Below are 12,966 nucleotides of genomic sequence, written 5' to 3'. Positions count from 1 at the left end.
AGAGAGAGACAAAGAGAGTAGACAACAAAAACTCGTATTCAAAATAATAATACTCTATACATAAAATGTGCTCAATGAGCACTCTTTATACCAGTCCTAGAAGGACTGACAAGTACTTGAATGCTCATTAACTGAGCTTGACACTAACAACCTATAATATTCTTATTTACTAAAATAGGAATACAGGCCCCTAATGGCCTGTCAAATTCCATCCGACTCGGCCTAGTCGATCGGTCTCCATCCGATCCAGCTCTCGGCTTCCTCAGCCGATCCGGGCTTAGCCGATTGATCTCCATCCGATGCGGCTCTTAGCTTCCTCAACCGATCTGGGCCTAGCCGATCGATCTCCATCTGATCCGGCTCTCGGCTTCTGAGCCGATCCGGCCCAAAACAACATCGTTGCCAATATACGTATATGTGCAAATATATATATACATACATACATACATTACCGAGTCTCGTGTATATATATATATATATACGTAAATAAATACATAACCAACTCTACATACATACACATACAAATTACATACATATACAAATTACATACACACACACAACACATAGCGGATGGAGAGGCAGAGGCAGAGGCAGAGACACAGAGAGAGAGAGAGAGAGAGAGAGAGAGAGAGAGAGAGAGAGAGACACTACCGTCACTTGCTTCTGCTGTTGTCGATTAGCAGAAGAAGCCATAGACAAGCCTTTTCCCTGCGTGCCTTCGCCATAGCCCGGAACTGAGACGAAAGCTTCGATCCTACCCCATTACCTCTGATCTTCTTGTTTCTTACAACGACGAAAAAGCGTCCCCGTTTCCACTTTCTTCTGAGCGCATCTTTGCACAGCGATTGAAAGAGATGGACGATGACAATATCGAAGCTCTTCGAGAAATTCTTCAGGACATGGCTCAGACCATCGAACTCATATCTTCTGGTGCGAGGAGTGGAAACGATCTGATCTTCTTTCTTGAGGAAATGCTGCAGACGATCGAATCTTGGGCCATGAAATATAATGTGGTCGTTGATGACACCAAACCTGCAGAAGTTTCTGGAAATGTAAACGCAGGTGAGTTATTTTTCAAGCTCTAACCTTTTCCTTTGTTTTTCTATTCTGTTTTGTCTATCTAACCCTGAAACAAAGGAAAATATTAAAAACTGATGATCTTGGATAGATTCTTCTAACCCAAGTGTGTGTGAGAAACGACTTTTGTTAACAGTTTGAACGTTTGTTCTGCTATTGTCTCTCTAAACACAAGGCAAATGCAAGTATGCACAACTGTTGATCCCTTATTGGGTTTTTCTAACCAAAGTATGTTGAGGAATGAACATTTGTTATCAGGTTGAATCTTTGTTCTTTAATTCTAAGACAAACAAAATCTTGATTCTGTTGTTTGTCTATCCCTAAGACAAATGAAGATTCCCCAAAATGGTGAAACTTGATTGCATGTTTCTAACCAAGGAGTGTATGGGAAAGGAACTTTTTTGGCAGCTTGAGCCTTTTGTCTGTCGTTTCTCTAACCCCAGCCAAAGGAGAAATTTCAAAAATTTGAAGCCTCCACTGGATTTTACTAAACCCGATGATGTTTGAGATATTATGTGTTTTATGAAATTCAACCTTTGTTATGTTATTTCTCTAACACTAACTCTAGGTAGAATTCAAATTTAAGATCTGGTTAAACATTTAGTAAATGTGTAAAACCCTAATCTTGGTGAATTACTAGATTATCTGAACCAAGGGTTATATAAAAATGAACTTTCTGATCAGTTTGAGCATTTATTCTGTTGTTTCTTGAACCCTCTGATTCCAATTCATTTTGTCCTTTAACTCCTAAAGCAAGAAAGCTAAAACTCTTGATCAGCTTGAATCTTCACTGAATGTTTCTAACCTAAAATGTCAAGCCAAGGAATTATGTGAGAATGAAAATTTTTGATCAGCTTGAAACTTTGTTCTGTTATTTCTCTAATCCCAAGGATAGAAAAATGTCAAAGTCCTAACAACCATCAACCTTGATGGATGTTGTAAACCCTAATCTCACCGAATTGCTAGATTTTGTGAACCAAAGATTATGGTAGAACATAAGTTGTTGACCAGTTTGAAACTTTATTCTATCAAAATTTCATCAGCCCGAATCTTTGTTGCATTGTTTCTCTAACCTTAAGTCTGGGAGAAATAAAATATCTGAGAAGCTTGAACGTTCCCTCAATGTTGTGAACCATAATTTCAATAGTTTGCTAGATTTTGGTAACCAAAGAGTATGTGAGGCCATTTGATTCTGTTCATTTCTTTCTCTAACCTGAAGGAAAGGAAAGTTTCAAAGTTTTATTGACTTGAACCTTTACTGAATATTGCCAACCCTAATTTCAGGGAATTGCTTGATACTGTTAACCAGGAATTATGTGAGAATAAGCTTTTCTTATCAACTTGAATCTGTGTTCTGTTGTTTCTCTAACCCTACTGCTTAAGACAACGAAACTCTCAAAAATCTGTTCAATGTGAATCTTTGCTCATTGTTGGTACTGCTAATTTCCATTGATTTCTAGATTTTGTTAACCAAACATTGTCTAAGAAATAAAATTTTTATCAGCTTGAACTACCTGTGAATGTTGCTAATCCTAGTATTACTGAATTTGTAGATTTTGCTAACCAAAGTTTAGACGAGATGCAGACAAAAGGGGAAATACTTCCCGAATCTCCACATCAAGAACCCATACCTTCTGCTGGGGTATTCACAACACCAGATCAGAAAGGCAAAACTCAAGTATCTTTGGTAAGAGGAGGACGCAGGAGACCTTCGAGAAAGAAGGCTGGTACAAAGACCCCAAAGGCTTCTACCAAAAGCCCAAAGGGTGGTAGTACTAAAACTCCAAAGGCTAGTACTAAGAGCCACAAGGTTAGGACTAAAAGCCCCAATGCTAGTTCTAAAATCCCTAAATCTGGAGCTAAAACATCCAAGCTGAAAGTTTTGAAAGAACATGCAAAGGCATCGGAATCAGCTGATGTTGCAGATACAGATGCAGGTGCAGATGCAGATCAATCATTGGCCTTGTGCATTCGTGAGGAGGAGGTTGTAGAGGAGATGACATCTCCAGTGGCTGCATCTTCCCAGCCTTCTGCACGAAAGGTCGAAGTTGTTGAGTCACCTAATTGGCTGCCTCCTGGTTGGATCACAGAGATGAAAACCAGAGGAACTGGAAGTAGCGCTGGTGCAAAAGATAAGGTAAAACTTCTTGGTACTGTGTCAGTGTCATAGTCATCATGAAGATAGAAGTAAGACATGATGCATGAAATGCGAGGAACTGTATTAGGTGACAGTTGATAAAGATAGTGTTGGGCCTATGATCGCATCTTAAACGTTTTCCATTCGTAGAATCAATATATTGCTGTACTGATGAGGAAAATTGCTCACAGCTAGAAGAAATGACATTTTGAAAAACTCTTGATTGAGTTCTTTCCCATTTTTTGCTATTTTTCCCCCTCTTTTTTGGGACAGGTTCATCACGATAGCTACTTATTACTGTCATTTATGTCATACTTCCGGAAGTTTTGATATTCAAAGGAATTATGTCTACCTCACTGTGCTTCTGTAAGGTCTTCCCAAATGATGATAATTGCGATAATATATGTTTAGATCTATTATCATATTCCAACTTGTTTTCGTGTTCTTGTTAATGAGTATGATTGACCATAGCCTTTATAAACGTCTCAGAAATTAATTTGATAATAGAGTGTATATTTTATAACTCAAATATATTTTCATACTTTCTTTACAAATAAGGTAGGTGTTTGCAAAAGGAAGCATGAAAATGCATGTCCACTATTTGCTTTTCATATTCAACTAGCAACTACGGTCTCTCTATTGGTTGACAATGCAGCTGAATGATGCTGAAAATTTAGTGCTGTTATGATCTTACCTTGACATTGGCAACCTGTCTTCGGGGGCTGGAGGTCCAACGATTTCCTACATCAGTCTTTCAATCATCTTAGCTTTGTGGCCTTCTTATCTCAGTGTCTGTTCCAAAAAGATAATAAGTTTTCCATTGAGACTATTTTGTAATCCTCCAATTATATGAATAGAGTTGTAAGTACTGCAATTATTGCATTACTGAAGACAGCAATATATCTAAAATGCTTTATCGAAAGGGCCACAAGTATATGGAAATTAGTGCTAGCCATTAATCTTATTTTTCTCTCATCAGAAGAGGAAGCGTGAGGAAAACAAAACATGAGAAAAACAAAATTATAAAGAAATTCATAAGTAAAATATTTATTGGTCTTTGTTTTTAGCAGTCTTGGAGCCATTCAAATCTTAAATTGTAGGGACAGAAACTGAAAAATGGACCACTTTGCACAAGCCAAAACAAGTTTTAGTGACTAATAAGTTCAATTTTCTTTGTATTGTGACATAGCTACATGCATGCCAGTATGTTTTTCTTTTCCAAACACATTTCACGAATGCAATGAGGACTATGTCTGTGAATAATTAATGATATCTGCACCCATCATTCTATTCAGTAACTATATAATCTCTTTGTACTGAATTGTTTTGTACAGTACTTCTTAGATCCCGTTTCACAGCGTCGCTTTCGATCAAGAAGGGAGGTTTTTGCATTTATCGAGAGAGGTAGTAAACATGACACTGGTAGGGGGAGCTCAAAAACGGAGCCTGCAAAGGAGCTAGAAGAAGGGCTAGAAGAAGGAAGTGATAAATCTCCAACTGAACAGACTAATGAAACTTCTCAAGAAAAAAGTACAAGTGGAACACTGAAGAACTTAGTTAACTCAAATATTGAGCATGCTGCCTCTCAACTTGTCTCTGATACGTCAACTCAACTTGTGGTCACAAGCTCAGTTCCTAGTGGAGCAATCATTCCACATCAACCAGGTCAACCTTCAGAATGGCTTTTATATGAGAGCCTAGCCAACCTACCATATCCTATGTATGAGCAAATGCGGATAATGGATAATGCAAACAAAGGGGATACTGATAATGCTACGCTTGCTCCATGGCCATGGTTGTTTGGTAACGCGGAAGGTCTGAAGAGGCCATTTGTCGACAACAAACCTGATGATAGCAAAGTGATTGTATCGGTGGGAGAAACCAAAGAAACTGAGCCAGTAGCAAAGCGTCCAAAAAAAACTGCTAGAAAAAATGCTAGCTGAGCTTGAAACATCATCTTATATTTGCTCTTGCCTTGATGTATATCATCACAAAATCCTCCCCATTGATGGTAGAGACAGACGTTATTGTGTAGAATTATTCAATTCTCATTCCAATGCTGATGAGAGTCATGGATTAGTGCAGCTTTCTCTCTGCAATTAACATCCAGGTAATGACTAATTCTCTGTGCTTTTTTATTTATTGGCTTAACTGTTGTCTCGATTCTACCAATAACAGATTGCTTCTTTGCTGGGATACAAACATTTTTCTTCTTACTATCATAAGGGTCAAGTCCAGTAAATGCTTGGAGACTTCGATTTCTTGACAAGCTTGTAACCATAACCCGTGTTAATGGGAACCCTGTGTAATTCAGGAGGATCAAACTTCCCATAAAATGTTGTATTATCTAGAAAGTTAGATCAGAGACTGGAAAAAGAGAGAATTTTGCGACATCAGGGAGTCATTGAATTCAGGTGTAGTTTGATCATATCATTTATGACCATATGTGATCTGCTACTATTTTACTACTTATGATCAGTAATGACCATATTAAACCCAGACATGTCATCTGCTACTGTTTCACGATCTATTATCATTAATGATCAATGTTAAACCCAGATAAGTGATCTGCTGCTGTCATTACTATCCGAAACTAGCGTTCAACTGGACTGATTTTTGCAGTATACTATTTTTTGCTGAATTCGTTTTTGACTTCATTTGTAAGTAAGAAATGTGTTCAAATACACGATTAACCTCAAGATTGAGTAGCCACAGGAACATATTCTTTGACTTAATTCTCAGTATCTATCTCTATTAATTTCAAAATTGTCAATCTCTTCATTATCAGCAAACACGTATGTTAGTTTAGTTAAGGTCAGCAAATAATCACATGTATTTGGCCACATTGTTTTCAATCATTATCACAGTGGATAGTTTGATCGTTACATTTAATGGATTGTAATGATTCTAGAATTCAAAATTAGTTTAATATTATGGGTGATAAAAATATTTCTTGCAGGCGTGCAGTGATGGATTTTGGTTAATTCAAATATTTGTTTCACACAGCATAAACAAGTCAATCCACCTTCAGAGCAAAATGTAAATTGAGAGCCAACAGTAAGAAGCTAGGTATTAGGTGCTGCTGGGGTGTATGAAGTGTTTGATGCCTAACTTTGTTTTGACAACATTCAAGGCTTAATATCAACTCTGCTGGTGGATAAATTTTATGTTTGAATGGTATGATAATTTATTGAAATGTGAAGTTCACAAGTGTAATTGGAACCATCTCATAATATCCATAATAAGGACATTGGAGCATTGTTTAGATTGACGTCTGTTGAGGACAAGATTGTGCTCGTTGGACTTGTTGTGTTCACACTATTATGAGCAATATTCAATTAGCATTGTTATCTCATATGAGGATAAGAAATTTACTGGGTTTGGATTAAATTATATCAGATTTTAATGAACATGATCAGTACCATGTTTTGATCATATAATCTATCATGATTGCAGTATCAAGTTCCAATTAAATCATAGCTCTAAATTTAACCAAATCTTACATATCCCCATGACAGAAAAATCTGCTTTTTCAAATGTTGGGTAAACAATACTCTCCTAACCTACCTACTGTATGATATAACTCACACCATTAACAACATTTACCCAGGTCTAACCCAATATCTCCCTGATCTGTTGTCCCATGTCAAACACCCATTGCAGCTCATAATCCACCTCCCCCTTAAAATGTCTTGCACCTAATCAAGATTCATCTACTTCTGTATTATTGCATATCTTTGTGAATGTGCAGATTACAAACTATCACAATTCGAGTAAATCAAAACTTGGTCCTCTGACATCCTTAAAACACATTTTATTGATGTAGCCACTATATTGAATTGCATTCTATTAGAACCGAATTCATTTTCCAGCTTGTTACTGATATATGTTCGGGACAAATTTATCAATATATGAGCATAAACTTCTAAGCCTTTCTCATTCCTTACCTTCTAAGCCTTTATCATATTCTCATTCCTTTGAAGAATGTACCCATTTGGGTTGGCTTAGCTACATGCGTGCTAAAAAGGGTGTGCTAAAAGGGTGGTTGGCTTAGCTACAAGCATGCTAAAAAGGGTGTGCTAAAAGGGTGGCACAAAGGAATACATGCACACCACATTTCCCCCCCGAAAACAAAAAGGAGGTTTACGACATGGGAAAAGGACGAGAGTTAGAAGATGGGCTTGGGGTGGCATAGGGCTTGATGTGGGCAATATGGGCGGAGGTGAATCGGCCGTTGGAATCGCCTCGGAGCAAATACGTAGTGGATCTGATGGCATGAACTATAGTGAATGGGCCGATCCATTGGTGCATGAGGGATTCGCTGAGACCACGTCGCCGAACTGGGAAGTAAACAAGGACATTGGTTCCATAAGCATAAGTTGGGGTAATTCGACCTCGTAGTGCCTCGCTTCTGGCACTACTGTGCGACTTGTAGATTTCAGGAGCTGGCATGTCGAAGGAGGGGGAAAATCTGTTGGAGATAGAGCCCCCAAGTGGCACTATCCATGTTGACAATTTTGAAATGGACATCGATGGACGATTCTAGTGGCAGGCGAGGGTCACGCCCATAGAGTGCTCGAAAAAGGGCTAATCTGTGTTGACTCTTGTACAGATGTATTGTAGGCGTGGGTAACGAAAGACAAGATTTGATCCTAGGTTTTGTGGCATGGATTGATGTAAGCGGCAATCTCCTGCTTGAGGGTCTTGTTGAGGCGTTTGGTGAGGCCATTTGTTTGAGGATGGTATAGGGACGTAAACACATGGTTGACACCTAGTTGAGATGCAACAACATTGAGAACATCCCCGTGGAACTGAAGGCCATGATAAGATAATAGATGGACATGGCTAGTGAGCAAAAACTAGCTAACAATTGGCGGATGGAGATCAATCGCACCTATGGACCTAGGGCCACATGGACTTGGCTGAGGTGGGGGATAGGGGGGCTATCGTGTAGTAGGGGGATCGGGGGAGCTTGTGGGACAAGAAGTTGGTGGGTAGTGAAATCAATTATAGCGGGACGCTTGAGGAACCAATCGCAACCTAAGGTGAGGGGGAATAGTTGGTGGGGCAAGTCATAAAAGTGGTGTGAGAAAGTGAGATCAGCTAAGGTGACGGTGCAACGGGATTGCGTGCAAGAAAGAAAGAAAGAAAGAAAGATATATTAACATCTTCTAAGGCCAAATTTGGCCCATGAGACAAATGGTTTACAAAAAATGAGATATTTACCCATTCATCGAAAGTAAAAAATCAAAATAAGATAAAAAATAGTTCTAAAAAAAAAACATGTTCTACAATGAAAAGATGTTATACTAGGCCTAATTTCATTTCCATCCAAGTCTCTCGAAGAGAAGTGGGAGGTCAAAGGGTTGCGATGTGGATGTGGCCCGTGGTCCCAATGTAAAAGGTACCCCAACCATAGCTTCTCGTCGACGTAGCTCACGTTCCCTTATCTTCTTAATCTTTTCTACTCCACGTCGACTTATTTTGAAGCCCAAACATCCGAGGGCGTTTGGTTGTTCTTTGTATTTCTGCTTCCTCAAGGAAGAGGCTGAGTGTTGAGAAGCAAGCTCAACAAACGTATATGATGCTTATTGAGAAATAAGCTATAGTAGCTATTAGCTAATTAACTACTAGTGGACATAAAGGTGAAACAACTATTTAGCTACTGGCAGCTAATTAGTTGCATATATAAGTCACTTATAACTTAGGTAAAAAGTAAGTAGAAAAGTAAGTGTAGTAAAGTAGTAAGAAGTAAGAGTAAGAGTGAGTGTAGTGCAGAGAGAGAGTAAGAACAGAAAAACAGAAAACTAACGAGAGCGAGTTGAGCTCTACGTGTAATGAAGTAGAAGCTTTTTGGACTGTGCAGAGGTAAGCCTCCTTCCCCTTCCCCTTTCTGTCTTGAGCACTAAATGATCCAGCACATCACGATCCACTGTGCACACAGAAGAGCCGTAGTGCCTTCGTAACATGGTATCAAAGCAGAGTTGCTCGTAAAGAATATTAGAACAGTACAGAGATCTGAGAAGTTTGTTTCTCTGCTTGCTTATCTGAATCAGAGAGAGTTGTCTGTAAAGTTAACCCTAGTTGAAAGAGAAAATGGCTACAGAGAATGCAAGCCAAATAGTCACAGAAAAACTGGATAAAAACAATATCCCGGCGTGGAAATTCAGAATGACAAACTTCCTTATGGCTAAAGGATACTGGGATTATATTGAAGGAGACCTAAAAGAGACTCTAGAGATCCCTGAAGAAAATGCATTTGCTGCATAGATAAAAACATTTAAGGAATGGAACCAAGGGGCAAGAAAGGTATTGCATTGGTTGTCACTTAGCATCTCAGATTCGATGCTTGGACACATACAGGATGATATGCTTCCAAAAGAAGCTTGGGACAGTTTAGTAAAACTGTTTGTAGTGAATACAAAGGCAAGAAAGCTTCAGTTGAAGATTGAGCTAAATACCTTGAAAAAAGGTAAGATGTCAGTAAATGAGTTTGCTCTGAAAATAAAGAGCATATGTGAATCACTTGCTTCTATCAATGTGAAGGTAGAAGATGATGATAAGGTGGAAATATGCTTAAGAGGCTTAGGACCTCAATACAAGAGTTTCAAAACATCTATTCTCACAAGGGATAGTATCCCAAGTTTTCCAAATCTGGTTTCAATGCTTGTAGTAGAAGAAAGAAATCAAATGGATGATGTAAACAAAGGAAACTTAGAGAATGAGGGACAAGCCCTCTACAATGGTGTTGGAAGAGGTCGAGGAAGAGGCCATGGAAGATTTGGTTCAGCTAGAACCAACAACAGCAGTTATCAAGGAAGAAGACAACAGGTTACAAGTGGAAGAAACAACATCAGAGGCAGGGGGAGCAATCGAGGAAGAGGTAAGCAAACCTATTTGAATGATGATGGCTGCTGGTATTGTGGAAAACCAGGCCATACACAGGCTGAGTGCTATAAAAAGCAAAATGATTAAAAAAGAGGGAAGAGACAGCAAAATAATTATGCCTCAACTAGTGAAGATTGTGATAAAGATGGTGCATTTGTGATGCAAATGAAACAACAACAATGGCTGAATGTTCACAGAGATGCAATGAAGAGTTTATGTGGTATGTAGATTCTGAGGCATCTAATCATATGACAGGACATAAAAATTGGTTTGAAAGTCTAAGAGAACCAGAGATTCCTGGTTATGTATAGACAAGTGATAATACTACTCACCAAATAGAGCATGTTGGAGATATCCCATTGTGGGAAGAAAAAGGAAAAACAAAGTATATGCTAAATGTGATGCATGTTCCAAACCTTGGAAAAAATCTTATTTCTGTTGGACAGATAGTATAGCAAGGAATGCAGGTTAAGTTCAAGCAAAGTGGATGCTTCATAGAGAAAAATGGAAATCTCATTGCAAAAGGAAAACGAGAAGGAAGGATGTTTGTGTTAGATGTGGATATGCCTAGGAAGATTACATCCATGTTTACAGAAGGAATGAGTGTAATCTTAGAAGTGGAAATGTGGCATAAAAGAATCGGTCACATAAGTATGCAAACATTGAAAAATATGTTGAGGAAAGATGTAGTGGCTGGACTGCCTAAGTTGAAAGACTGTGAGATGGGAAAAATATGTGAAGCATGTCAATATGGAAAGCAAAAAAAGTTGCCTTTCCCTCATGAAAGACATGTAAGCCAAAATTTGTTGGATTTGGTATATACAGATGTATGGGGACCAACAAAAAATGCATCAATTAGTGGATGTAAGTTTTATGTAACTTTCATTGATGATTGCTCAAGAAAAACGTGGGTTTACTTCATGAAAGAAAAAAGTGAAGTATTTGATTGTTTCCATAAGTTTAAATGTATGGTGGAAAAGTAGTCTGGAACTAGAATAAAATGCTTAAGATCTGATGGAGGAGGAGAGTACTTCTCAAATGAGTTTTCTGATTTTCTATGCAATCAAGGAATAAGGAGACAGTTTACATGTAGACATACTCCACAACAAAATCGAGTTACTGAGAGAAAAAACAGAACTCTAGTGAACATTGCCAGAATATGAAATGCTTGATGATGGATCTAGAAACATGGAAGATGTAGATTTAGATACATCATTGGATGATGAGCTTGGTATAGGATCCCTGAAAATCCCTGGTATGGAAAGGGCAATGAAGGATGCAAATCAAAAACTGAGAAGATCAGATAGAGAGAAAAAGACTGTTGAAAGATTTGGCTATGACACATATATGGCTATGCATTATGCATACATGTCTAAAGTGGTACAAATCCCCGATCCAAACAGCTTTGATGAAGCAAAAGCTGAGAAAAAATGGGTGAATGCAATGCAAGAAGAAATAGATGCATTGGCTGAAAACAGAACATGGGATTTAGTGAAGTTATCAAAAGGAAAAAATGTGGTAGGTTGCAAATGGGTCTACAAGACAAAGCATGATTCCAATGGAAATGTTAGTAGACATAAAGCAAGACTTGTGGCAAAGGGATATGCCCAAATGCAAGGTATTGATTATGATGAAACATTTGCACCGGTTGCAAAGATGGCAACATTGAGAACATTACTTGCTATAGGTGCAGCCAAAAGATGGGTTCTGCACCATATGGATGTAAAAAATGTTTTTTACATGGTAACTTAGAAGAAGAAGTGTATATGTGTCAACCACCAGATTTTGAAGATAGGAAGCATCCTGAATATGTATGTAGGCTAAAAAAGGCTCTCTATGGACTGAAACAAGCACCGAGAGCATGACACAGGGAACTTTCAGAATCTCTGAAAAAATTTGCTTTCAAAATGTCGAAGGCTGACCCATCATTATATGTAAAGAAGTTAAATGATTGCATTGTTGTGATCTTGATATATGTTGATGATCTAATAATTGGAGGTGATTCTATGGAAGAGATAAATAAGTTGAAGGGAAATCTGGAAATGCAATTTCAGATGAAGGATTTGGGAGAGCTGAGATACTTTCTTGGCATTGAGATGATAAGATCTGAGAGTGGTATATATATGTTGCAAAAACAGTATGCAACAATAATGTTGAAGAAGTATGGTATGCTTGGATGCAAACCTATTGGTATACCACTAGATAAGAATTGCAATTTGAGGGCTGATTTGGGAGCCAAAATAGAAGATGTAAACATGTACAGGTCTATGGTGGGCAGCCTCATATATTTGACCATAACAAGACCTAATTTGAGTTATCTTGTTGGATTAGTCAGCCAGTTTATGCAACAGCCAACAAAGCCACACTTCGACTGCATAAGAAGAATTCTAAGGTATGTAAAAGCTACTCAGAACTATGGACTGTTTTACAGGGCTAATTTGGACATAAAGCTGGAAGGATATACAGATGTTGATTGGGCTGGAAGCCAAACTGACAGAAGATCCACAAGTGGATATATGTTTACATTGGGAAGTGAAGCTATTTCATGGAGTAGCAAGAAACAAGCTACTTTTGCACTATCAAGTACTGACGCTGAGTATAGAGGAGCTACAATAGCTACCTGTGAAGAGGTATGGATAAGAAGATTGCTTTCTGGTTTGGGAGAATATATAGATGGTGTTATCACAATTTGGTGTGACAATATGAGCAGCATTCAGATGGCAAAAAACCCAATGTTCCATGCAAGAACAAAGCACATTGAAGTGCATTATCACTTTGTTAGAGAAAAAGCGATTGATGGAGAAGTGGATCTGCTGTATGTAAGTACAAATCAACAAGTGGTTGATATTCTTACGAAGGGATTG

At 38.3% G+C, this 12,966-nt stretch overlaps 1 protein-coding gene across 3 annotated transcripts; it reads left to right on the top strand.

Annotated features, from left to right (window-relative positions):
• The first annotated feature begins 652 nt into the window (after positions 1-652).
• Positions 653-5,855, top strand: LOC147863203 (uncharacterized). 3 transcript variants are annotated; one of them, XR_015529937.1, is made up of 4 exons: positions 653-1,062; positions 2,631-3,214; positions 4,549-5,324; positions 5,441-5,855. XR_015529937.1 is itself a non-coding variant. In XM_087321189.1 (3 exons), the coding sequence occupies exons 1-3, from the start codon at positions 855-857 to the stop codon at positions 5,155-5,157; spliced, it is 1,401 nt and encodes a 466-aa protein (XP_087177315.1). In that variant the 5' UTR covers positions 653-854; the 3' UTR covers positions 5,158-5,855. The 3 variants fall into 3 exon arrangements, 1 of the variants encoding a protein (XP_087177315.1); XR_015529936.1 differs by having other exon boundaries at positions 5,393-5,855; XM_087321189.1 differs by having other exon boundaries at positions 4,549-5,855.
• Positions 5,856-12,966: the final 7,111 nt, after the last annotated feature.

Source organism: Azolla caroliniana, unplaced genomic scaffold (assembly GCF_043228905.1).
Source record: "Azolla caroliniana isolate FFs.n. ecotype wild unplaced genomic scaffold, voAzoCaro1.0.p SCAF_6, whole genome shotgun sequence".
Taxonomy (NCBI): domain Eukaryota; kingdom Viridiplantae; phylum Streptophyta; class Polypodiopsida; order Salviniales; family Salviniaceae; genus Azolla; species Azolla caroliniana.
This window is presented reverse-complemented; position numbering and strand designations above follow the sequence as displayed.

Bases quoted from the DNA above. Each gene is read 5' to 3' on its own strand.
- LOC147863203 (XM_087321189.1), top strand. From the start codon at position 855: ATGGACGATGACAATATCGAAGCTCTTCGAGAAATTCTTCAGGACATG. The intron at 1,063-2,630 runs GTGAGTTATTTT...CTGAATTTGTAG, and splicing joins TTCTGGAAATGTAAACGCAG to ATTTTGCTAACCAAAGTTTA. The intron at 3,215-4,548 runs GTAAAACTTCTT...TGTTTTGTACAG, and splicing joins GCGCTGGTGCAAAAGATAAG to TACTTCTTAGATCCCGTTTC.